At 40.6% G+C, this 27,627-nt stretch overlaps 1 protein-coding gene across 1 annotated transcript in view; it reads left to right on the top strand.

Moving 5' to 3' along the window:
- Positions 1 to 25,069, top strand: part of FCLY (farnesylcysteine lyase) — a 93,820-nt gene extending 68,751 nt beyond the window's left edge. Inside the window, 3 exon segments of the mRNA XM_089394902.1 lie at positions 23,389 to 23,748; positions 24,273 to 24,448; positions 24,623 to 25,069. Of these exon segments, the coding sequence (XP_089251028.1) occupies positions 23,389 to 23,748; positions 24,273 to 24,448; positions 24,623 to 24,887 (801 nt within the window). The 3' untranslated portion in view covers positions 24,888 to 25,069.
- Positions 25,070 to 27,627: the final 2,558 nt, after the last annotated feature.

Raw genomic sequence — 27,627 nt, 5'->3', positions numbered from 1 at the left:
CACCATTGCATCCTCATACTTCTCATTTTTAGCTGGGTCAATTGGGATAGCCACAGTTCTCAAGGCAAAGTCCTTAATGCAATGTAAATCCAAGGCTACCAAGATCCTGGCCTTCCAGTTGACAAAGTTGGAAGCCCCATCCAACTTGTCCTGATCCCTCAGTCCGTTCACTGGCCTTTCAACTCCTCTTCTGGACTCCCTCTGAGTTTCGACTCCCCTCCTGAAAATCTCCCTCTAAGTCCTGATTTTCCTGTTGGAAATCCTCCCGCCAAATGTCGAACTGCTCCTCTCCAATCCTCCTTGCCACTGCAACTCGGATTTGGATTTCTTGGCTAGAAATCCGTTCAAGGTAGCGACTCCCTCTACCTTCGTTCTGTCCCCTTAGGTACTGTTATGCATTGATAGAAACAACACCCCACCAACTTCTCAATCACAATCTGCCCATAACTCCCCAAGCCTCGACCACTGAAGAAACTGAGCCTTTCAGGCTCTGCGCAATCCCGGCGACGGCAGAATCTGCTCCTCCTGGCCACAGCGTCGATCCTTCCTGGCTGAGAAAGATGATCAGGCATTTCATAGGGCTGATCTGCCCCTCTCTACCTCTGCGTTGACCCTCATCCTGGCTCGAAATAATGATGCAGACCCTCTGCATCACTTCTTCTCTGCTATGTCTGCTTTGGAACAACGCTGTCTCTCGGGACAGCTGCTACTGCTGCAAATTCTCCAGATTACTACTGGTGCCTTCAATTCTCTTGTGATCTGCAACGCTCTGATACCATGTTGAAATTTCTAAGTCTGACTCGTTAGAAATCCCTACTGCATTATTTGGTTAATTTCTCCTACTTGTTTATTCCATTAACAAGTTATTTATAATATAAATACTGAAATAAACACAAATGCAACCTTAACTCATATACAGATCAACAACTGAGATAACTGAGACAAACACACAAGGGACATCGTTATTTTTGGACAATTGTCCCCGGAAAAACCCAATGCGGGAAAATCGGTGCAATAGATATGAGGGTTTTATTATTATGCAGTTTCTGAATACATCTAGGGTGCCAAAAATGGCTCACCCAATAGAGAATTCCCTCGGCAGTAGTGCCTCTCCTCAAAGACATATTTTGGCTGATCAATCATCGGATGAACGATCCCACATCAACAATTGTAGCTTCTTAGTTGGACAGCGAAAGCTGCTCCAAGCTTCTCTGCTGCTCTGCGTCGCTCTGCAGGGACTGCGCCACCCTTCTTGGCTCGCCAACACTCAGTCTGCCCCACGGAAATTCTCTCAACGCTTCCTCTTGGCCATGCGTCAACTTTGCTAGCCTCTGCGCAGCTACTGAAGCCTCTGCGTCAGCCCCTTGGCTCTCTGCGTCAACCCTCACACACTCTGCATCACCCACGCTGGCCTCTTCAGCCTCTGTGTAGCTCCCAGCTACCTCTGCGTCAGCCTCTCGAGGCTCTGCGCTGTCTCTCTGGCACTAACTCTGCCTCTCTGCTATGTATTATCAGCCTCGTGCTGAACTGCCCCTCGCTGCAACAAATCATTGGTTCGATTCTCTCAGCAAATTTCGCCCCAGAAAATCGAACTGACTGATCAACTTGGTGTATTTCCAACTGACCCTCAAGCCTCCTCTTATACTTTTCTTGTTGAGTCTTCAACAGACGAAATTAAGTCTCTAATCAATGGTTAAGATTAGATTTGGCTTGATCCATGTCATTTAGAGCATTCTCACCCAGTTTTATTAATACCCATTAATATTTTAATTTTCCTAAGTTTAGACTTAGGAACCCCATTAAAAATATTAATTATTTTAATATTTCTCCAACTGGGTGGAATTTACCCAAACCATTTCTGGTCTTGGAGATCTTATGTGCCTTAGCCTCTCCGCCAATTTTCATGGCTAGAGCACATCTGATGCTACCACAAATCAACATTAATCCCACAAGGTGTGGTTGGTGGCAAGAACTAAGAGAAGGGGCTGTCACCTATTCCCAATTCTCTCTGTTTAAACTATCTCCTAGGTTAGCTGAGGGGGGTGGTCTTTAATGAAAAGTTATATGATATGAGTCTCTAGGAGAAAGGTTAATTTGGATTATTTGTAAAAAATAACTTGTTTCCAAGAATTAAGCAAGCATATGAATAAATGAGCAAATTTCAATGATATATTCAAAGTATAGACTAGTGCCTTCAAGTAAATAACAATAGCTTGCTCAAAAATGAAATCAAGATACAATGATAGACAATCTTGCAAAATCAAATGTTAGACCAAGATAAGCATATAAACATCAATTGCAACTATAAAGGAGATAGTACTTGAAAGTAAATGCCCAAATGACAAGATAATGACATCAATTACTCATGAGCTTAAATGATCATCAAAGCAACAGATATATGAAATAACTTTGAAATAGAGTTGCACCAATGAAAGATATTCCAAGTACAAGAAAGCTAAATGTTGCAAAAGTAAAAGAATTCACAATACTTGCATAATAAATGCCTCTTGAAATAAAAGTGATATTTGCAAACAAGACTCAAGTAAATCCAAGATAGCATAAATAGGAGAATTGCATTTGCAAGTAAAGTAAAGTTGTGATGTAGATGTGCTCTTGGTTTATTTTATTAGTTGTATTCTAAAGCAAAGTTTCAATTGAACTCCTATCCCTAGACCTCACCCTCGCCTGGAAATCTGGATCTCACAGTGAAGAGTCAATAGGGGTGGAGGGTCCCTAGAGTCTATACAACCAACTTAAGTTGGAGGTCGATTTTAGTGATGCTTGAAAATGGGCCTAAGTAAGATGCATGTAAAATTTCCCAAGGTAGATTGCAATGCTTGAAAGTGAATTGAAATAAGATTGATGCCCACAATAGCTTTGCAAAAGGAAATTTAACTTGAGAAAATAAAAGATAATTAGCTTGACATAAAAGTAAATAGTTGCTTTGGAAAATAAACTTGCCCAATACACAATGCTTCAATATTCAAGATATAAAAATGTAGCATAACAATGAGGCATAAGTGATTATTAGACAAGTGCCAAGCTAAATGTGTCAAAGTTTGCTAGAAGTAAGAGAGTTGCTTGCATAAGAGTAAATTGCTTTGAAATAGAATGTGAACTTGCAGCTTATAGCAACAAAGATAAATGGTGCAAGCTTGTAGCAAACTTTAAGAAAGGAAATGCGATTTGTGTTACTTTCCAATTAGAGCATGCATATTATGTGAAAATGCAAGAAATGGAAATATTAACAATCAATCCACCCACAAGCTTCTCTCCCTAAATGGAGAGATAGGATACTGTTATCACTCCAAGAAACTCTCCTAGGTTGTAGATCGGAGATCCCTGGTAACATATAATCTTCAATATTGTTCTCTGAACTATTGGAATAAATGATGGTTTGGATCAAGTTAGATAACCATTTCAGCTCTGTTTTCACTCAAGGCATGCATGAATGCTCTCACCAATACAAGGCTTTAGACCACTAATGCTCAATAATTTATAAATTCAATGGATAGATGGAGAATACTGACTATACCAACAGATTGCATACATAAACATAAATCAATGGCTAGCTACAGGCAGCAAAAGAGAATACTGACTGTATTGGCAGATGCATATATGACCACATATGGATGGCTAGCTACAGGCAGCAAAGAAGCTTGCAAATCTAATTTATCAAAGCAGAGATAAGATGACAGTTATCTGGCCTTAGACACAAAGAAAACATGAACAAACTGTTCAAGTGCAAGCATAGAACAACAAAGAGAATGGACATTGAACATATAATGGCAAAAGAAGCTTATATTGCTAGAATGAAGATGAGAAGCTTGAAGGAACAGAGGAGGAATAATCTCCAGAAGTTGAACCTCTATTACATCTTACTTTCAGCTATTTATAGCCTGTTTACAATGCTCCTGAGCTCTGAGAGGCTCGGAGTCTTAATCTTGTCTGATCTGTCCCTTAACTGTTTGATTCCCTCTATAGGCAAGCATGGCTTGGAGGATTATTCTTTTGACAGCAGAGTAACTGCATTCAGATATTTTGGTTGCGCTGGCAGGACTATTGATGCTCCATGATGTTTGTTTGATGAGCTGCGCTGGGCTATTGATGCGCTGTGCTTCTTCTCGGCCTCTATGTTGGTTTGGGGAGGAGCTGCGTGTGCTGTGGCCCTTTCTATGATTTAACAATGCATACACTCTGTTAACGCAGAATAACGCTGCCTTCTTGTGTACCTTTGTTAAAATAATGAATATTTCTGCTTTAAACAGAAAAGACAACGGCGCTGAGAATTCCTGCCCCTCTCTGTCCTTTCCGGACTTCAACAGCCCTAAAAAATGATTAATTCCTTTATTGGGTCCGCCCTTGGGGTTATCGCAAGTCGCATTCGGCCCGCTCCCTTTGTATTTCGTTGAACAACGAAAATACATTAAAACTGCGAAAAAACATTGAAAATGGGCCTTCCGCGGACTTCAAATTTTATGTATTTCACTTCCCGGACCCTTTCGGGTCCGGGCTTCATCGCAATCGGTGCTGCCCTGTTTCCCGTTGCATTTTGTTATATAACGAAATACACTAAAATTCATTGAAAAATGGCTTTGGCGCGGACTTGAAAGATTATACATTTTGGTTCCAAAACCCATCGGGTCCGGGTCTCATCGCAATCGGCGCACATATATGCAAAGGCCCCGCCCCATGGTTTCCGCCGATAGCGATCTGCCGATGCGATGTGGGCCGTCGATCTGCGCACGCGATCGACGGTCCACGTTGAATCGGCGATCGCTATCGCTCATTCCACACAACCTGCGCCGATACTTCGCCGATACTTTCGCCGATGCGACCTGCCGATAGTGATCATCGGCAATCGTTGATTGGCGGTGTCCAACTCCGATTGCCACTGCTTGGGACCGTCGATTTGCGATTTGCCGCTTAGATCTGGGCCGTTGATCGACTAGATCTAACTGCAGCTGTGCATTCTTGGGTTTTAAGCCTGCAATAAGGGTTTTTTGACTGATTTTGAAGTGTTTTAGCCTCCTGATAGTGCATTTTTGCCCTTCCAAGGGCTCTCCTCCCTTGCTTGTTTTGATCTTGGGATGATCTTAAGCACTTTTGAAGATTCCAAGAGCATTTTTGGATCCCTTTGCATGATTTTAAGCAAACTTTGGAGACTTTGGGAGTATTTTGGATCCATTTTTGGGCCAAACGCCAACAAAGCTAACACTGGCTCCTTCTGGGGATGAAAGCCTCCCTGTGAGGTTTCAAGAACTACAGATCAATGCCTTTCCTGTAAAAAACAAGATCAAATCTTCCTCCTAGTGTTGCATTGGGCATGGAGTCTATTTAGCATGAAATAAAAACTCGAAAACAACATATTTACAATACCAAGGCTTGAAAGCCTTAACTGAAATAAAGTTCGAAGAATAGCCCATTGAATGGACCATCAAAAACATCTCCTCCTTCCTTTGATGCATTCCTTTTGAGAAAACAGTCACCAAACTGAAAATTGACCCTTTTTACCTTTCTATGAAAGGTTTCTTTCTCTTGGTCAATGTGTATATCAACCAATTCATCAAAGACTTGCAAAAGCCTATTGATTTGATCCTCTACTTCAAAAACTTTCCAGCATTTGATATTATCAGGCAGAGATGGTCTATATTTCACCTCTTCTCTGTATGCTTTCAGCCTTGGATGTTTTGATTGGGAGGTTTTGTACACTTGCTGAATAATAAGGTCTGCTTTATACTTTGCTGTGTCATTTGTGACCTGAAAAGTTAATATGAAAGATGAATCAATGCATTCTTGTGTGGGGGACACAAGGACTTCACCTGTTCCTGCAACTTCCTCAAAGCAAGCCCCATCAAAGAACATGTCCCAAATCTGTGGGCCTTCTTCCTCTGTGATCTGGCAAACTAATTTTTTAAGCTGCGTAGAGGCCAACTGATAAGGCTTGGTAATGTCAAGACCGAGCTTATCCATGACAGCCTTGGGCATTGAATTATGGCTGGCTCTAGTGTCTAGAGGGCAATTGTGAAGGATTTCATCATGAATAGACAGAGAAACATAGAATGATGGGGAGCTGTCTTCACAATTTTCAATCATTGGGCTGAGAATAACAACTGGTTGGTCATCTTGCAGATTTACATAGTCAGTGGAAGCTTGGATGGTTTTAGGCTCAAGAGCCTCAAGGATAGATTTCTTGAAGGACTCATTCTTCACTGGTTCAATCAGGGGCATAGGTATTTTTGGCTTCTAGATTTCTAATTGAAAACTGAAAGAAGAAGCGGACTTGTCAAGGCCTCTTACCGCTATGGCTGGAGCCTTGAGGATGAGAGGATCAGCTGCTGGTTGCTTCTGCTCATTAGCTTGCTGTTCTGCAGGGACAACAGCTTTATGAGTAGGAGTTTCCTTGATATTATTCATCTTTGAATTTAGATTATATTGGTGCTGATCTACAGTTTGTAGAATAGCTTCACCATCCCATTCTTGGCTGAACTGGCCATTGAATAATGACTTCTCATAGGCAGCTTTGGTTAAAAAAGTGGCGCTGCCTTTGTCTTCCATACAATGGATCTCATCATCCTCTTCAAAGTGCTCTTCCTCCATGACTACATTTTGAAGAGGGGTCTTCACCCTTTGGTCTTCATTGGCATCTTTGTTTCTTTGCAAAATCTGCAACTGCTTATTTGCTTTTCTATATGGATTTGGATTTGGAGGAGCAAAGGTATTAGGAACCCTTCCTTTCCCAGAATGCTGCTCAACCTTTAATTTGGAAACTTCAGAGGCTAATGACTCTATCATCTTGGCCATTTTATCAATCTTGGGATTTGAAGATGATGAAGGCTCGCCCCTCTGTCTTCTTCTATCAGCATTGCCTTTGAGCTTTTCTGCAGCCATGATGTTTGCTTCTACTTCTAGGGCTGCATCTTGCATATCAGCCAAAGAAGCACATCGCCTCTCCCTCAGTAGAAAACAGAAGTCAGAGTCAAAGGCACTGGCATAGATGAGTCTAGCAGAGGTAGTGGTGGGTTTTACTTCAGCTGGTATCTTGTTGTACATGCGGTTAAATCTCTTATTAAAATCAGACAACAGCTCACCATTTTCCCTCTGTAAGTTCCCAAACTCAGTGTGGTAGTAAAGGAGATCCTTCTTATCCCCCCAATGCTTTAGGAATGCATCATCTAAGGCCTCAATATCTGCTATAGATGCTGGGGTCAGTTCCCTGAACCATTTTCTAGCCTCTCCATCTAGGCTTTGGACAAAGACTCTCATCCAGACATCATCTTCACTAATGTCCAAGTTATCAGCATAGCTATAGAATGACTCAAGATGTTCTTCAGTTGAAACACCTTCAGTTCCAGTGAACTTAGGCATGGCATTCAAAGGAGTGGGCAGTGTTAGGGGTCCATACCTAGCAGCTATGATTCTTTCCATTTTGGTAGGTGCTTGTGGACCTGCCATAACTGTGGTGGCTAAAAGAGTACTGGCAGTCTGAATGATAAAGCACTGAGGAGTGACTGATAGGACTAAAGGAGTATGATGGATAGGAGGTGAGGTTTCCTTTGGGCTTACAACAAAAAGAGAACCTAAAGAATAAGGAGCTTTATGAATCTCTGAGAGTTTTTCTTCACTGCTAGTATTAGATGCTATACTCTCAACATGTATTTGTTCTATTACAAGCCTTTCTTGAAGAGATATAGAAGATTGTTTAGGTTTACCTGAACCTGATGCTCCTTTCTGCAATACCTTTCTTTCTTTGATGATCTTTTCAGGGTCAGGTACTGGGTCAGCTTGTGACTTTTGAGGATTTCTCCAAGTATGCCTCACAAACTGAGCCAGAACTATGATGTGGAGTCGCCAAGAGGTTCGGCCTCCAGTAGAGTCGCTAGATAGATGATTACAACCAAAAAAGTGCCCAGACTTTGTCTATCATCAAAGCTGGATCTATGTCGTTTCCCAGGGAAGCTGAGCTTCAGTTTCCTCTCCCCGGCAGCAGCGCCAATTATGTTATCACTCCAAGAAACTCTCCTAGGTTGTAGATCGGAGATGCCTGGTAACATATAATCTTCAATATTGTTCTCTGAACTATTGGAATAAATGATGGTTTGGATCAAGTTAGATAACCATTTTAGCTTTGTTTTCACTCAAGGCATGCATGAACACTCTCACCAATACAAGGCTTTAGACCACTAATGCTCAATAATTTATAAATTCAATGGATAGATGGAGAATACTGACTATACCAGCAGATTGCATACATAAACATAAATCAATGGCTAGCTACAGGCAACAAAAGAGAATACTGACTGTACTGGCAGATGCATATATGACCACATATGGATGGCTAGCTACAGGCAGCAAAGAAGCTTGCAAATCTAATTTATCAAAGCAGAGATAAGATGACAGTTATCTGGCCTTAGACACAAAGAAAACATGAACAAACTGTTCAAGTGCAAGCATAGAATAGCAAAGAGAATGGACATTGAACATATAATGGCAAAAGAAGCTTATATTGCTAGAATGAAGATGAGAAGCTTGAAGGAATAGAGGAGGAATAATCTTCAGAAGTTGAACCTCTATTACATCTTACTTTTAGCTATTTATAGCCTGTTTACAATGCTCCTGAGCTCTGAGAGGCTCGAAGTCTTAATCTTGTCTTATCTGTTTGATTCCCTCTATAGGCAAGCATGGCTTGGAGGATTATTCTTCTGACAGCAGAGTAACTGCGTTCAGATATTTTGGTTGCGCTGGTAAAAGTGTTGATGCTCCATAATGTTTGTTTGATGAGCTGCGCTGGGCTATTGATGCGCTGTGCTTCTTCTCAGCCTCTATGTTGGTTTGGGGAGGAGTTGCGCGTGCTGTGGCCCTTTCTATGATTTAACAATGCATACATTCTGTTAAAGCAGAACAGCGCTGCCCTCTTGTGGACCTCTGTTAAAATAATGAATATTTCTGCTTTAAACAGAAAACACAGCAGCGCTGAGAATTCCCGCCCCTCTCTGTCCTTTCCGGACTTCAACAGCCCTCAAAAATGATTAATTCCTTTATCGGGTCCGCCCTTGGGGTTATCGCAAGTCGCATTTGGCCCGCTCCCTTTGTATTTCGTTGAACAACGAAAATACATTAAAACTGCGAAAAAACATTGAAAATGGGCCTTCCGCGGACTTTAAATTTTATGTATTTCACTTCCTGGACCCTTTCGGGTCCGAGCTTCATCGCAATCGGCGCTGCCCTGTTTCCCATTGCATTTCATTATATAACGAAATACACTAAAATTCATTGAAAAATGGCTTTGGCGCGGACTTGAAAGATTATACATTTTGGTTCTGAAACCCATCGAGTCCGGGTCTCATCGCAATCGGCGCACATATATGCAAAGGCCCCGCCCCATGTTTTCCGCCGATAGCGATCCGCCGATGCGATGTGGGCCATCGATCTGAGCGCGCGATCGATGGTCCATGTTGAATCGGCGAATGCTATCGCCGATACCTCCGCTGATGCGACCCGCCGATAGCGATCATTGGCGATCGTTGATCGGCGGTGTCCAACTCTGATTGCCACTGTTTGGGACCGCCAATTTGCGATTTGCCGCTTAGATTTGGGCCATTGATCGGCCAGATCTAACGGCAACTGTGCATTCTTGGGTTTTAAGCCTGCGATAAGGGTTTTTTGACTGATTTTGAAGTGTTTTAGCCTCCTAATAGTGCATTTTTGCGCTTCCAAGGGCTCTCCTCCCTTGCTTGTTTTGATCTTGGGATGATCTTAAGCATTTTTGAAGATTCCAAGAGCATTTTTGGATCCTTTTGCATGATTTTAAACAAACTTTGGAGACTTTGGGAGTATATTTTGGATCCATTTTTGGGCCAAACGCTAACAAAGCTAACAGACACCATGTGTAAAATCCATGCTCCCACAACAAAAAAAATGATTTTTTATATTATTATGGTGTTACAATGAGGTTAGAGCTTCTTAGAGGTCTGCCCAAGGAATAATGAGAAATATACAATGTGAGATCTTGTAATAACACGGAATTGCCTTCAAACTATGGGAGCCTCAAGAGGGATGAAATGATTCTGCAACTTGAAAGAATAAGCTCCCAAAAAGGTGCACGGCCTAGCCTCTTTGATAAGTCCTCCTAATGTCCACGATCTGTTTGGAAATGAGCTTGAACGCTTGAGGGAAACTACAAGAAAGATTGTTACGGCTGCAAAACTAAGACATAGTTAGTGTGCAAAAAAAAGAGCATGCAAATAAGTGAGTATACTACAAAATAATGTACAAAACTAAATCAAGTGATGGGAAAGGACCCCATCACTTCTCTAGCTTGTGAAAAACTCTTAATTGGCTAGATAAGGAAATAAAAGTGCAAGATCAAAAGATAAATTTTTTTTTGAGATTTTGATTTATGCACAAACTATGTCAAAAGGAGAACCCTGCAAAACAAGCACTTTGAAAGATTGGACATATGAGATTCAAATAACGATGAGAGCTCTTTGAAAACTATGCCAAGACTTGGTTGGCCTCTTGAAGACTTCCTTCACGCTTGCTAATTGATTCAAAAGATGGTCCTCTACAAAACTTCCAACACACATTACCTCATATGGATTAAATCAATAAACAATGGTAAGATAACTCTAGAAATTTATATGAAAATAACTAGAGATTATATACACTTAGAGCATATTCATAAACCAATTGCAAATGTAAGATAGTTCTACATCTACAATTCTATAAAAACATATGAGAAACGAAACACAATTTAAAGCACAAGTAGAGAAGATTATACCATCAATGTACCAAACACATGTACCAATGGAATAACAGTCATGAATGAACCCCAAAGTCTTTTTATTCAAATGAATAACAAGGGTACATGAAAGCAGAGCTTCCCCAAACAAATTAACTCGTAGCAAAAAATAATGATAGCCCAATGATTCAATTTATAGAAGAATGGATAAAATCCCAATATAGAAGTGATCAAACAAGTGACATGAAGTGACAATCCCAAAGAGAAATTCGAATTTGTTGAATGGAACTCCAATGCCAAGTGTAAAAATTGATTTCTGGCAAGTTGACAGTGTTTTCTTCTTCCCTCATGTGCCAAATTCGAATTTTCTCTCTGCTGCCATGTGCGATGAATGGTGGGTGAAATAAGGAGCAAATTGCATGAAATCCTCATTGAATATGTTACAAATCCCTGTTGTGATGATACCACAACAAACCAAACCCAATCTGGCCTGCGTAGAAGCTGCCAGAATTGCTATGCGTGCAGATAAGAGCTACTGTGCGTAGATGCTGAAGAAAAGGGCCCACGTACAAGTGTAATATGGTAGGTATTTTGTGGAGACATATCTCCATAATATTTTCCATGAAATATTAACTCAATCTTTGTAATCATACATTGATTTCCTCTTGCTGTGGCGTGGATTTTTCTTTTAGCATGTGCCTATTTCCTTTTGTAACCATGCGTAGAAGAGGAGAGTGAGGTGGGGTCCATTCCCCACTCACTTACTTTATCATTAGACTTTAACATACCCAAATTGAATTTAATTTAAGTCTTCAACAATTCGTAGCATTTCATGAACTTAATGTTGGACCTTTGTTGACTGCTCTTGACTTGGCACTTGGTATTTTGACTTTGACTTGTACCTTATGTGGTGGGCCCACATGGTTGCTACATCATCTTTGAATTTCACTGAATTTGTTATGTCAAAATTTGATTTATTTTGATTTTGGAAAAGTTTCAAATTTTTCCAACTATTCATTTTTTTGAAATATTTTCCTCATTTTTGCCACTGAAGTTAGAAAAATTGGCTTTTGAGGGACTATAAGTCGATTTTTGACCCTCAAAGTGTGCCTTGGGATAACGTTGGGCCTATGAGGATGAATTTCGAGTAGGCACACGCCCTAGACATTTCCAAAGAGCACTTATTTACATCATTACATAGAAATTAATTAAAAAATCCTATTTTCCGGAAAATTTTTAATTACTAAAAAATTCTATTTAGACCTAGTCAAATTCCACGAAATTTAAGAGATGACCTAGCAGATTCTAGACATTAAGATGCATTAGGGGCTCAACCTTTAAGCCGTCACCCCGACTTTCGGATAATGCAGTGAGTGAAAAAACCTAGAAAATTATTTCCGCTAAAAACATGAATAATTAACTAAGTAAAAAAACCACTCCATGGTGTACTCGCTTGCTAATCGAGTCCTAAGACCCTAGGTCATGTTGACCACTAGAGTGGCACCTGATGATTATATGAAGACTCCATGCCCAAGGATGATCCAGAGGACACTTGTACCATCAGATATTGTCAGTCAACAAAGTTTTTTAACCTTACTTCTATTTTCTCATCATTTTTCTTGTACCCAGATTCCACACCCTACGGGGAATTGTAATAAATGATACTAGTAATGATGAGTTTTGAGTCTGTAACAGGCCTAGGATGTTGGGACTCGATCAGCAAACGAGTACACCTTGGAGTGTTTTTTTTATTTGGTTAATTATCCTTTCTTTTTCAGAGGCGGATAATTTTCTAGGTTTTTTTATTCACGTTTTACCCCAAAGCCGGGGTGACGGTTTGAAGATTGAGTCTCTGACACATCTTAGTGTCTAGAGTCGATGTATATTACTATACTAGATCACACAAAAATTTTCGTGGAATTTGGTTAGGTCTAGGTAGTCATTTTTTAATTTTTTAGATTTCCCGCAAGTCAAAAATTGCAAATAAAATTGTATTTAAATTGTAATAAGTGTAGTCTAGAGAAGTTGTATGGGGTATGAGTAATCAAAATTATACCTCACCCCCTCAACTTTCTATTATGACACACTTTGAAGGGTTAGTAATGTGTTTTGGACCCTCAAAACCCACTTTTCCTAAGTTTAGTGGGAAATCTGGCAATTAATTAAGCCAGAAATTAAATAAATGGAGAAAAATAAATATCCACACATGCTAAATGTTGTGGAAATGAGGTGGAAAATTATGGGGGAGTTAAAGTGAAGTCCCAAGGTGATGGACTCCTAAAATCAAGGAAAGGACGTGCTCAAATAAAATCGAATTGCTAGCATTAAATGAAAAAACTGCTTGGAAATTCGAATTTGTGAAGTTAATGCACATTTGGGAGGATTTGGGAGAATATTTGGTGGAGATTTTTGTGGGAAATTGTCCCCACATGGGTTACCACCCATATACATTTGTCATTCCACCATAAAATTCGAATTTGGCACATAAGGGAAGAAAATGATGTCCACTTGTCAGAATTCGATTTTTACACTTGGCATTAAAGCGCCATCAACAAATTCGAATTTCTCTTTGATATTGTCACCTGATGCCACTTGTTTAATCATTTCTACATTGAGATTGGCTCCAATGCCATTTGTCATTGTCATTCGTCATTGGAATTTGCTCCCAACTCTCTATATAATAGAGCCATGGGCTCTCACATTAGATAAGATTGTTACTAGCTATTGTGCTTGCGGAAGCGCTGCTGCCTTTTACACTTTCGGAAATATCAATAAAGACTTTAGGGTTTCATTCATGAGGTGTTCCTCCTTTTCGAGTGTGATGAATTGTTGAGCATTGGTATAATTCCTTTTACTCATGCTTTGATCTAATTTGCGTCCATTTGCTCTTGTAGATTTGTTAATGTAGAGCTATTTTGCATTGACATTTGATTAAGAAGTATGCTCTAGGTATAGAATGCTCTAGTTGGTTTTAAATAAATTTCTAGAATTTCTTATCATTTATTGCTAAATCTATATGGAATTAATTCTTGATTGAAGTTTTGTAGAGGGAATATCTTGTTGGGATTACAGAATCAAGTGTGAGGGGAAGTCTTTGGAGAGACCAACCCACTCTTTGATACATTCTTAAATGAGCTCTCATTTGTTCTTTGAACCTTCATAGTCTTATTTTACAAAGTGGTTTTGCAGGGATTTTGGCACATAGCTTGTACATAAGTCGATAATTTTTAAATTTAAATCTCTTTTAAAAAAACATTGTACTTCATTTCTTTCATTTGCTATCTAAGAGCTTGAAGATGGCTAAGCAAAGATGAGAGTTTACTCTCACTTTTTAGCTTAGCCTTTTGTAAATTATAATTGTACATATACATTTTATCTTGCTGATTTTTCCATTAATACTTAACTTATTTTGCAGCCATTGTTTGGATTGTTTGCTAACTCTTGTGTGGCAATTTTGAAGAGCAACTTCCCGCAACATCTAACAAGTGTTTGCAGGACCTTTGGCAAGTGTTGGGGGTTCGATTTCCAAGGATGTCATGAGCCATTTTGACGCTTATTTTGGCCAAGTCGTGTTCACTAGAGGGCTGCCCATTTTCCTCTTTAAGCCATGGGCATTTGGAGGAAACTCACACGTTGTTTCCCTTGCATAAGTTTTGTGAGATCTTGTCACTATTTTATCAAGAAAGGAGGTCTAGTGTCCAGGTTTCAAGAAATTATTGTGAGGACTCTCCTTGAAGTATAGTTGAGAACTTTGAAGGGCCCTCTTCTAATTGTAATATTAATAAAAGATCCAACTTGCTTGTGGGAGCTTGGGATTTCTCCCATGGTATCCTATCTCTCCATTTAGAGGGAGGCTTCTCTTGGGTGGATTGACATTTGCATGGTTTAAGCTTTCATACTTCATTCATTCACATGCATGCTTTAGTTGGGAATTAACACAACCTCATTATCACATTTCATTTGAGCTTTGCATTTTCTTTCTCATTGTTGCTTGGAGTTACAAGCTTACACTTTACTTTGGACAATTCATTCTTTACATGCAAGCATTTTATATTCGTAACAAACTTTGATTCATTTCCATTTACCTTGGTAAATTGTTTCATGAGCACTTGAATACATGCTTCTTTTTTATGCTACATTGTTATCTTGAATATTGGAGCAATTTATTGTCATTGTCTATTTGAAACAAATTTTACTTTCAAGTAAATTACTTGTATCATTTTAATTCATTGATGAAACACATGCAACACTTGTAAGATAATTTCATTCCTCCAGTTGAAGTTATAATTGCAATTTTTTTTTTTTTTGTAAGTGTGGTTCATGAACACCCTGGTCAGTGAGTGGTCGCTACGTCCACGGAAAAATCTGGGCTAATCGGCCCTCGGCCTACTGGCAAGACCTAACCCCAAGGGCTTCGGGCATAATCGACCCTGTGACCTCTCGATGGCGAGGTACGATTTTTGACCAACTGAGCTAACCCTTGGGGCTTAATTGCAACTTATGTTGAACACTATTTCATTTTCAAGCATTGCAAATCAATTTCTTTGAAGCATTTGCATGTATCATTATTTTAATTTGGGGAATTAACACAACTTGCATTTCATCTAGGCATTTTAGTGTAGGAAGGCTTCAAACCTCATTAAAATTTTACCTCCAACATAAGTTGGTTGAAGTAGATATCTTAGGGATCCTCTACTCTTCTATTGACTCCTCACTGTGAGATCCATATCATTGGGCGAGGGTGAGGTCTGAGGATTGAAGAGTTAAATTGTAATCTTGTTGTAGAGTTAATTAATAAAATTAACCAAGAGCATTTTCCATTACATTTACTTTACTTGTCTCTTGATGGTTTGAGTTTTCATATGCAAAGTCTATTCCAAAAGCAAGTATTGTAATCATTTCAAACAAGTGTTTTCTTTTCATGTTTCAAGTCTAATTGCATATTGATGTCTTGGTTTAACACTTCCTTTCTTTTACATTTCCAAGTTAATTACTAATTTTTGGGTTTTGGCAAGATATGTTTCACATGTTTTGATTTATAAAGTTGATTATCTCAAAAGCATTTTGTATCTTACATATCTTGTGCTAACAATTCTTATTTACATTTCAGGGTTACTTTGTTTTCTCTTTTGAGAGCATTGCATTTTACTTTGAGCAAATATATCTTTAAATTGTTGAGCAAATTCCTTATAAGGCACTGGTTTTATGGTTTTTAATCATATTAATGGTTGTTATTGTTATTTCAAGTTGCTCACTTCATATTTGCCCATAAATCCTTAAAAAAAATCCATTTTCACTATAACACTCTCCTAGAAACTCACATCTTTTAACTTAACTTTTCATTAGGGACCACCCCTCTTAGCTAACTTAGGAGATAGCTCAAACGAAGAGAGTCAGGATTAGTGTGACAACCCCTTCTCTGAGTTCCTTGCCACCAACCACACCTTGTGGGGTTGAAGGCTTTTCTCACTGACTTGTAGGTAGGTGTAGGCGACAGGGTCAACATGTCTGTTACATGACTTTATTCATCATGCTAGTGACATTTATACAATATCCCCGTAGGGTTGCGAAATCTGATGACTGAAGAAGAAAATGAGAAGAATAAGCTAGAGTTTAAAAACTCTGATGATAATAAGAACTCTGATGGTACATTAAAGCCTCTGACACGTCCTCGGGCATGGAGTCGTCAAAATTTTTTCAGGTGCAACTTTAGTCGTCAACAGGGGGAAACCATAGAGGAGGTTAGGATGTTGGTATGCTAAACCATGGAGGAGAATGCTACCATGTTGGAAAGCTGTGAGGCCATTCAACTATGTTGAGAGGGGAAATGATATGCTAGTATGCTGGTTTTATTAGTGCCGAGATTGCACTGTGCCCAATGGTATGTTGCTGCCTTAGTCTTTTTATTATGTGTTCATCATGAAAACCATTGTTGTGAATGTTTGTAATTGCTACAACTGAGATTTCCTGGCTTCTAGCGTTGGAGATTTTCCTGGCCAACTTGCATTGGAGAACTGGAGGGAAGTGAGATGGCCTAAGGTGTTGATTTGGGGTAGCATCAGATGTGCTCTAGGCTTCAAAATGTGCAGGGAGGTTTACACACATGCATTCTACAATACCCAAAAATCGTTTTGGGGCATTCCTCCCAGAGACAGTTTTGTTAAAATAATTAATTATTTTTAATGGGACGCTAAGTCTAAACTTAGGAAATTAAAATAATTAAAGGGTATTAATATAAACTGTGGGTGAAACTTCTAGAAGGCAGAGATCAAGTCAAGATGATTCTAGCCATTGATTAGGATCTAATCTAGGCTGTTGATCGATCAACGAGAGGATTATAAGAGGAATCTTGATGGGCACTTGGAAAACACACTGAGAGATCAAGAGATCGAATTTTTGAAGTGAGAAGTTCTCAGGAGGAAATTCTGATAGAGTAGATTTCTTGTAGTTGGGGGGCAGAGATAACATTAGGAGAGAGAGATTTTCTCAGCCGGAGAATCATCATCCGAGAAAGGCAGAGAGTGATCCAGTAGCTCTCACGCAGAGGCTGACGGAGGGCCATGTAGAGGCAATGCAGAGGGTGAGAGAGAGTTTGAAATTTCGCAACAGAGTCGGTTTTAGAATCCGGGAGCCGGGGTGTGAGACCGAGAGGTTGAGAGCAGTGACTCTGGGCAACAAATCGATCAGCTGGCTGGGTGACGCAGTGCCTAGAGGCGCTGATGTAGGGACTGCATGAGGACTACGCAGAGGCAGTGTAGGGCCTGCCCGAGGCATCTCATCCAATGACCGGATCAACCAGGATTTTTCTCAGTGATTGTGTGAGGTAATCTCACAAATATTTATGTCAGTATTTCTCTCTCTGTAACTGAATAACCCTTGAGGTATTCAGAGATGTATTCAAAATTTTCTACTGCTTAATAATAATAAACCCTCAAATCTGCTGCACCGGTTTTCCTGCATTGGGTTTTTCCGAGGACATTTGTCCAAAAATAACTGTATGATTGTGTTTGTATTTTCTTTCTTGCTTAGTCTCTTGTTTCCACATATAAATTAATTAAGTGAAGGTTGCAGTGTATGTTTTTCAATATTTTATGTAGGAAATTGCAAATAACATGTTCATGTAAATCTAACAAGTAGGAGAGATATCATCAGTCGCTGCAGTAGGGATTCTGGTTTAGGAATTTTCACATGGTATCAAAGCTGCAGGTGGAACAAGAAGAGCAGTGCTAGAGAACCCAACGCTGAGCAGAAGAGGGAGGTCGAAAAGCTGTAGGAGGTAGCGGTTTGAAAGCCCGGAGGGTTTGCGCAGTTTTTAGCCGGAGGGCTGAAATTTCAAAGCAGTCTCTCTCTGAGTGAGCCGACAGAGAGAAGGGCTTCCAGATCGAGTTTTTGTTGAGGTAGAGGGAGTAGCGCTGAAGCCTCAGCAAAGTTGGTGGGACACAGATTTTTCTGCAGGCAGTTTGCTGGGCAGAAAATCATCAGAAGAGAGAGGAGAAGCATGGTTGAGGGAATTTCTTCCTCAGAGAATTCCTAGCCAAGGAATTCGAATTCTCTAGAGCTGAGCAACAACAAGGGGCAACAATTTTACTAGCTCCAGCAGGGAGTGCGTAGGCTAGCCCAACAACAGCACAGAGGAGAGAGGAGATTTTCAACATTTGTGGCAGAAATGGCAACCAGTGGCTTGAGGGATCAGGACAGGTTGGATGGGGCATCCAAATATGTCATTTGGAACCCAAGAATGTTGTTCCTTCTAGATGAGCATGCCCTCAAGACATACGTCGACAATGTGGTGGCTGTCTTTGTAGATGCAGATCTGTTGAAGAAATACAAGTCTGAGATGGCAAGGCGAAAAGAATGATCTTAGATGGAGTAAAGGATCATGTGGTTTGTCACATCGCTAGCAAAGGGACTGTTAAGGAGATGTGGGATGCTTTGTCTATGTTATATCAAGGATCTTCCGAGCAGCGAAAGATGTACCTTGAACAAAAGCTAAGATTTGCTCAGATGCAGAAGGGGGAGCGTGTGGATCCATTCCTCACGAAGCTTCAGGAGACTCGTGATGAATTGTTTACTATGGGGCATACACCTCAAGATTCAGAGTTGGTTAGACTGGCCCTCAATTCTGTCTCAGAGTACCCTGGGCGGAGCAACATTGCCAAATTGGGATGAGATGTGGGCAGCTCTAAAACAAGAGGAGCTGAGGAGAAACTTGGTCAAGGTTAAACTTGATGGAAGCAGCAGTAGTGGGTCGAAGCCCAAGGAGGAGGAGGATAATGCAGCGCTTGCATCGAAGGGACAACAGCAGCAGTGGAGACGTAAGTAGGTCGTCTCGAAGATCAAGTGTTTCAGGTGTGGTGAGATGGGTCACTACGCTACTCAGTTTCCTCTGAAGAAGAGGGACAAGGATGAGAAGCACGATCTGAAGGCTGCGCCTGCGAAGATCGAAGAGGAGTTTGCCATGACAGCCAAGATACCTTCAGGAGGGAGGTGGCCTGATTTGGAGCTGTAGTTCGAAAGAGATACAGATGGGCAGGATCTTTGAGGAATCCACCTCTAGGATCATTTCCTTGCTACAGGAGCCCAGATCAGAAGTAGCAGGATGGACTAGTGTTGGATGATGCTGAGGAGTGTCAGAGAGACAGTTGCAGTGGCTGGGAGCGTCGGAGTCTGAGTAGTGCAGAGCAGAGTTGGCAGCGGTGCAGATGGCTCGGAGCAAAGGTCAGTAGCAATGCAATAGATTCAGAGGGTTAGCGCAGAAACTAGCAGCAATCAAGCTCCAACATTCACGTGGTATCATACTGAACAAAGTTAGTTCAGTAATTTTGGATGTTTTTCCATCGCTGATGGAGTAACAGCAACAATTTGCAGTGCAGTTGCTGTTGGCAGTGGCAGTGCTAGCAGTAGCAGTACAGTTGCAGCAGCAACGCAGTAGTTGGTGGATAGCATGTCAGACATCAACAACACAGAGGGCGATGCTCCAGAGTCAGAGCAGTATGCAGTAACGTATATTGCTAGAGCACATTCCTCGCTAAGAGGGAGTGTTGATTTGGGGTAGTATCGGATGTGATCTAGGCCTCAAAATTTGCAGGGAGGCTTAGACACATGCATTCTCCAATACCCAGAAATCGTTTTGGGAAATTCCACCCGAAGATAGTTTTATTAAAATAATTAATTATTTTTAATGGGACTCTAAATCTAAACTTAGGAAATTAAAATAATTAAAGGGTATTAATATAAACTGTGGGTGAAACTTCTAGAAGAAGGCGAAGATCAAGTCAGTATGATCTTAGCCATTGATTAAGATCTAATTTGGGCCGTTGATTGATCAACGAGAGGATTATAAGAGGAAGCTTGATGGGCACTTGGAGAACACACCGAGAGATCAAGAGATCGAATTTCTGAAGTGAGAAGTTCTTAGGAGGAAATTTTGATCAAGTAGATTTCTTGCAGTTGAGGGGCAGAGATATCATCTAGAGAGAGATATTTTCTCAGCCGAAGAATCATTAGTAGAGAGAGGTAGAGAGTGATCCAGCAACTTTCATGCAGAGGTTGACGCAGGGCCACGCAGAGGGTGAGAGAGAGTTTGAAATTTTGGAGCAGAGTCAGTTTCAGAAGCCGGGAGCCGGGGTGTAAGACTGGAAGGTTGAGAGCAATGACTTCGGGTAGAAAATCGATCAACTGGCTAGGTGACGCAGTGCCTAGAGGGGCTAACAAAGGGACTGCTTGAGGACTGTGCAGAGGCAGCGCAAGGCCTGCCAGAGGCACCTCATCAAGTGACTGGATCAACGGGGATTTTTCTCTGTGATTGTGTGAGGTAATCTCACAAATCTTTCTGCCAAAATTTCTCTCTCTATAACTGAATAACCCTCGAGGTATTCAGAGATGTGTTCAGAATTTGCTACTACTTAATAATAATAAACCCTTAGATCTGCTGCACCGGTTTTCCTAAGTTGGGTTTTTCCGGAGACATTTGTCCAAAAATAACGGTGTTATTGTGTTGTATTTTCTTTCTTGCTCACTCTCTTGTTTCCGCATATAAATTAATTAAGTGAAGGCTGTAGTGTATGTATTTCAATATTTGCCGTAGGAAACTGCAAATAACTTGTTCATGTAAATCTAACAAGTAGGAGAAATATCATCAGTTGCTGCAGTAGAGATTCCGGTTTAGGAATTTTCACATAAGGGACTAACAGTGAAGGGGATCCCATTACTTTTTCTATGCAAAGCTGAGGGGGAAAGAGAGGCTGGGAAGTGCGATTGTTGTAGAATTAATGGGTTGAAGGGTGATTTCCTTGGTTGTAAACACTTAAAATTTTTTGCTGGGAGGAAAATTCTCTGGCTTCAATAATTGATTGGGTTTAGTGAGAAAACGATAATCTTAGCCAGTGAATTCTCCCTTGTTGTTTTATTGCTTGGCATAAGGGTTGCACCTACTCAAGCTGGTGCCTATCTCTTGGTGGAAAATGCTCTGATGGAGCTATTTTCCCAAGTACATCTGATGACTGTTAAGCTATTAATTCATTCTGTTTATATATCTAGAAGCTAATGCTTGTGTTGCGTGCCGTGGTTGATAATGGTGTGCTTTGGAAGCTACAAGTTGGGAATTGGCTTGGGGTTCACAAGTGCATGCTGGGCTGTCTGGTAATGAGCTATCCTCTGACTGAGGGTTGTTACAGCCATTAATTGCAATGCAAAGTGCATAATTATGCCTCTGTTTATTTATTCAAACCATAGCCAATTATAAATGGCCTTGTGTGCAGCCTGGAAAGGGTCATAACCATGAAGAAATGTAAATACTAAATATATGTATGAGAAAGAGTTGTATATGCATGCTGCTGTAAATGTCTAAGAAACCCGCTGCAATTTCCCATGTATCAGCTGCATTTATTTAATGTATGAGTAGAATTGTGTTTTATGTGCTTATTATTATGCTTGCATGAGGAAAAACAAGGTTGTGAGTGTTTGTAATTGCTACAGTTGATATTTCCTGGCTTCTAGCATTGGAGATGTTACTTGTCAGATTTCAATGGAGCACTGGAGAGAAGTGGGATAGCCTAAGGGACTAGCAGTGAAGTGGATCCCATTCTTGTGCTATGCAAAGCTGAGGGGGAAAGAGAGGCTGGAAAGTGGGATTGCTGTAGAATTCATGGGTTGAAGGGTGGGACTTCCTTGGTTGTAAATGCTGTTATAAACTGGGGCTTAAGAAGAAAAATCACTGGCTTCAATAATTGATTGGGTCAAGTGAGAAAACTATAGTTTTGGCCAGTGAATTTCCTTGTTTTATCGCTTGGCATGGGAGTGGCACCTACTCAAGTTGGTTGCTATTGCTGGGTGGAAAATGCCCCCATGGAGCTATTTTCCCAAGTACATCTGATGACAGTCAACTTATTAATTCATAATGTTTATATTCTAGATACTAATGCTTGTGGTGAGTGCTGCAATTGATAATGATGTGCTTACTTTGGAGGCTACCAGCTTGGTAATTGACTTTGGGGCTCACGAGTGCATGCTGAGCTGTCTGGTAATGGTTTATTCTCTGAATTGAGGGTTGGTACAGGCATTAATTGCAATGCAGAGGACATAATTATGCCTCTGTTAAATATTCCAACCATGTCAATCAATTGTAAATGGCCTTGCATGCAGCATTGAAGGGGTCATAACCATAAAGAAAATGTTAATATATGTATGAAAAAGAGTTGTATATGCATGCTGCTGTAAGTGTTTAAGGATGCTGCTGTAATTGCCCATGTATCAGCTATATTTATTCAATGTATGAGTAGAACTGTGTTTTATGTGCTGAGATGGATAATTGTTCTCATGGGAAGTGGGTTACTTGGTCACAGTCAATGTTATTTTTCTGCTAAACTATAATTGTTCATGAATTACATGTATGAATGTTGGTTACAGCTTAATTATGCAATTGTGTATATCACATTGTGGTATCGGGTGATAAGTTGGTTTGATTTGGTGGTTTCAAGAAGTACCCCTTATCCTCAAGAGAGCATAGAGGATATTGGGTACGTTACACTTAGCTCAGTTTTTTAACCAGATGCTTTAGACATGTAATATATGCATTGCTATACTTGACAAAGACTATGAATTAAGACTCGTTGACTCATTGTCGCTGCTAACCAATTTGTTTTGTGGCACTAGAATTTTTTGAACTGTGGAAAAGGCAATTTCTATTAACAAATTTGAAACCCAGAAATTGTTGGTATGCAAGTTGCAACTATGTAACCAGTAAAGTGTCTACAAACTGATTTTATGTCAAAACCTGTTAGTTGTTACGATGTTAAACAAAGTTACAAATGTAATTTTTCAATGATTTCAGGCTTTTGTGATCCATACTGATTTAACAAATGTCTTTCGGATTAATCACGTTATCATTTGTTGGTCGACATTTCGAGCCATCTAATGTGGTTCATCCTCAGGACAACTTTGTCCTGAGGATGAACCACATTAGATGGTTTGAAATGTCGACCAACAAATGATAATGTGATTAATCCGAAAGACATTCACTAAATGTAGTTTTTATTGATCAAATTTGTGCCCAAAAATTGTGGTGTATAAAACTAATATAGTGTCTACTCACAATTTTCTGGCTTTTATTGTAGATAGTACCTAACGAAGACTGCATTCTGGTGTAGGTTATTATGAGAATTAATTATGGACAGAATGTGGATATCAGTGGATTAGCTGGAGCAGTTTCCTTGTGTGGGTCCGGTGGCGGGCTTTGGTCAGTGGAAGGAGGCAATTGGCAGATGGCTGCAGGTTTAATTGATCGGGCAAATGTTTCTTTACACCTCAACAAAGAGGTTGCCTCAATTTCATTGAAGGGGAAGGATTATGAAGTAAACTCTACTGATGGGCAAGTTTATTATTGTGAAGTTGTTGTTGTGGCTACCCCTCTGGATGAGGTCAAAATCGACTTTATCCCACCAATCTCAATTCCAGAGCGACATCTTCACCACACTTATACAACATTTGTCAGGGGCCTCTTAAATCCGGTAATGATTGGTTTCTCGATAAATATGTAGGAATATCTTGTTTAGGTGTCATAACTTTGTCAGTTTCCACTCTCTTTCGTAAGTGTGAATCCTTTGGGTTGGTGATAATTGATATCTAGAAGATCATGTAGAATGGTTTTGAGCATGTGCCAGAACTTTACTACTTTCAACCTCTTCTAAGTGAAAATCCTTTGGCATGGTAATCATGGTTTCTATGAGTTGCATAGAGGAGCTTCATCTGTTTTTATACTTAGTCTTGGAACTTCCTGCCATCTTGCTATAACTAGTGCAGTGTGGTTATCCAATTTCCACAAGACAACAAATACCAGAATGCAAAAACACTTATTCCTGGCAGTAGGAGAATGACATCCTCAACTCATTGTGTTTTCGTATATGCAATAGATTTATGGAAATTCGAACTAGATCAAGAAAAGAGGAGTAACTCTACAAAGTTTCACATGTCTTTTGAGCCCACTCTGTCTATACACATTATTTGATTATTGGTTCCTCTGTTTATTGTCAAGGTATACTTTGGGTTGTCATCTACTTCCAGCCTTCCTGATCTAATAGGCACTGTAGAAGTACCGGATTTGCCATTTTCAAGTATATCTATATTGAAGGACTATAGCAAAGATGACAAAGCTTATAAGATATTTTCACGCAAACCTATGGCAGATGATTTGCTGAATAAAATTTTCAGGTTTGATATCTTTTATGCTAATTTGTTGCTTTTGATTGCTTGCCTTCTGTTCAGATGAAACCTAGTGAATTTCTAGTCAAGTAATTTCTATCTGATTATTAACTGTGGCTTCTGATTTCCTGATTTTGTAGTTATAATTTTTGGAATCTAACTTTGGCTGTAAATTGTTCACAGTGATAGAAAAGAGACCATACGAATAGACTGGGCTGCATATCCTCACTATCAAGCACCTGAGGAATTTGCTCCTTTTTTGTTGGATGGTCATCACCTGTATTATATTAATGCATTTGAAAATGCTGCTAGTACCATGGAGACAAGTTCTGTATCTGCTGAAAATATTGCACGACTTATCTTATCTAGATTACCTGGTGGTCGATTACAGATATCAAAATCAGAAACTTCTGATTCAAACAATGCAAAAATGCATCCAGAGCTATAAGCAGTTGGATGCTTGGGCCTTAAAAACAGTTAGATGTGTATATCAAGATTTTCTTTTAAGCAGAGTTGTATCTGATGTTGGATGATTATCAAATCTCAGATTTTTATTGTGTAAAAGATTGACCTTTAAAGTCAGAGAACACTGGCAATATGCGTTATAAATGATACATTCGTCTTGCTATATGCAATTGATCTTTCCATGTTTTTGGTTCATGTTTCTTTTAGTTTTAAATGTTCTCCTTACGTTGTAAGGATAATGTTGAAGCCTGAAGTAATGATTTTTATAGTGTCATGGATCAACAGCTGAAGACCTAGGATCTAATATTTGTGCTATCAAATATTCGTTTTACAGAGTTGTCCATTCCACCTGGTAAATTCCTACATTCCTTATCCTAATGTCCCTATTTTCATCTCTGTAGTGTTCTTAAACAGGAAATTAAGTGATAAACAAAGCAAACAAACAGTCCAGCAATCAGAAAAATGAAATACACATCAAGCACCAATGAAAATGTTGGAAATAGAGAACTGTTGAGCCATTTTATTAAATCTTCAGGGGCAATACAATGATAAAATAGAATGGTGCACCTGGGCTTGTCTCTAAGGACAAGCGTGACAAAATCCAAGTGAGCAAACGCTGATCTGAAGGCTGCCCAACTGCTGCACCAAAACTGATATGCGCTCCCTAGAAACTGCAGTTTGCACTGTTTGCTGGAATCAAGTGCAGAAATCACTGCTTCCCGTGCTCAGAAAATTATAAGATTTCAGCTCCTGGATCCTCAGCCAAAACCCATCAAAACCCAGAAAGGGTTTGGCCTAGTTCAGACTTTTGAAATTCGACCCCCAAGGAGCCCAACCTCTGCTGCAACTGCAAAACTCGGCCTAATGGAATGAAGCTGGAAAACCTCCCAAAGACTGCCCCAAATCACTGAGATGAGCCCTCCTATGAATTTTCTTCCTTCCCAATTGTGATTTCGGGCTGTAGCTCTTTCCCTCAAGACCCACGTGTTGCCTGGATTGGCCTTTGCATTGTCCGTCAAGACTAGAATTCGAACTGCCTGTTTGCGGCACTCCCTTGCTCCAAAACTCCTCCTGAGTGCTGACCCAATGATGTCCTTCGAATTCCCTAGTTTCTCTGTCTAATGGCTGGCCTAATGAAGCTCTCCCCTCCACTGCGTGTTCTCTATCTACTGGCCCAGAAATACGCACTTCTGGGTGATGGCTGAATGGATATGCTGTGAATACTCCCTGGTGCTCCTCAAGAGGCTATCGAACTGCCTTGATAGGGTGGCACTTGTAGTCGCCCAAAGGTAAGGTTGAATCCCCACTTGAGAGATTCGTGGCTGAACAACCAGTTGACTTGGCTAAGCAGCTCGAGCAAACAGTGAAGTGAATTTCGATATGCAAGAGTGAATGAATGACCAAGTGAGGAGCTCTTCCTCCTCATGACTTCGTGGGCCTCTCTTTGCCTCATGTGGGCCCCTCCAATAGCTATAAAATTCCCTCCAAGCAATTTGAATTGCCTAGTACACCTTCCCACGTGGGTGGCCCCCACCTTCCACTAGCAAAATAATCTGGTCTTATTTCTCCTAAGTCCCTAAGTCGAAATTGCTTGGGTCCTTTTCCTTGGCAAAATTGTGCAAAATTGTGTAGAGACAAAACCTATTACAAATTATTTTGGGAAGGGACATGACAATCCTCCCCTCCCAAATGTTGCTTGCCCTCAAGCAACTTCAAAGCTGGGTACTCCAAAATGTGCTCACCCTTCCAGGTGGCATTCTCATTTGGAAAGTTCTTCCAACGCACCAAGAACTCCCTGATGGTCCTGCTTCTCAGCTTCCTCTCCCTCCTCTCCAAAATGGCCTCGGGCTCCAAAACTAGGTGGCCTCATCATCCAATGGGGGTAACTCTACTGCTGCTGCCACATGTTGTCCCAACACCTTTTTAAGGCATGAGATATGGAATATATTGTGAATCTTGCTCCTCGGAGGCAGCTCCAGCTCGTAGGCCACCTCCCCGACTTGCCTGACTACCTTGTATGGCCCATAAAAACGGTGTTGTAGCTTCTTGGCCCCCTTTTGCTTCAACGTGGATTGCCTGTATCACTGTAACTAGAGGTACACCAAGTCCCCCTCCTCAAAATGTCTCTCGGTCCGGTGTTGAATTGCGTACACCTTTTGCTGGTTCTGCCCTGTCACTAAGTTATCCTTGAGAGCCTTGAGGATGTCTTGGCTCTCTTGGATCCAATCTTTGGCCTTTGGGGCTTGGCTGTCTCCAAAAACAACATCAACAAAAGATAAGACATCATAACCATACAAGGCACGGAAGGAGTCATACCGATGGACATGTGATGGGTGGTGTTGTAACAATACTGGCCTAAATGCAGCCACCGGATCCAAGCCCTCTGCTGCCCAGTCACGTAGTTCCTCAGGTACCCCTCCAGCCATTGATTAACTCGCTCGGTCTGGCCATCTATCTCAGGGTGGTAGCTCGTGCTAGGGGTGAGCTCAGTACCAACCAACCTGAAGATTTCCTGCCAGAAGCCTCCCATGAACCTGCTATCCTAGTCACTCACGATGTTCTTAGGAAGCCTGTGTAACTGAAAGACCTCCCTAAAGAACAACTCTACAACCTGTGAAGCCGAATATCTGGTAGGGATGGTGAAAAAGTGGGCATACTTGGTCAATTGATCAACCACTACATAAATGCAGTCCTTGCCCTGTACTGTGGGGAACCCCGTGATG

Source organism: Pinus tabuliformis, chromosome 1_2, assembly GCF_031772625.1.
Source record: "Pinus tabuliformis cultivar Carrire ecotype Pingquan chromosome 1_2, CPIR1, whole genome shotgun sequence".
In the NCBI taxonomy this organism is placed as follows: domain Eukaryota; kingdom Viridiplantae; phylum Streptophyta; class Pinopsida; order Pinales; family Pinaceae; genus Pinus; species Pinus tabuliformis.
Note: the sequence above shows the minus strand (reverse complement) of the source record. Positions and strands in the feature narration are given on the sequence as shown.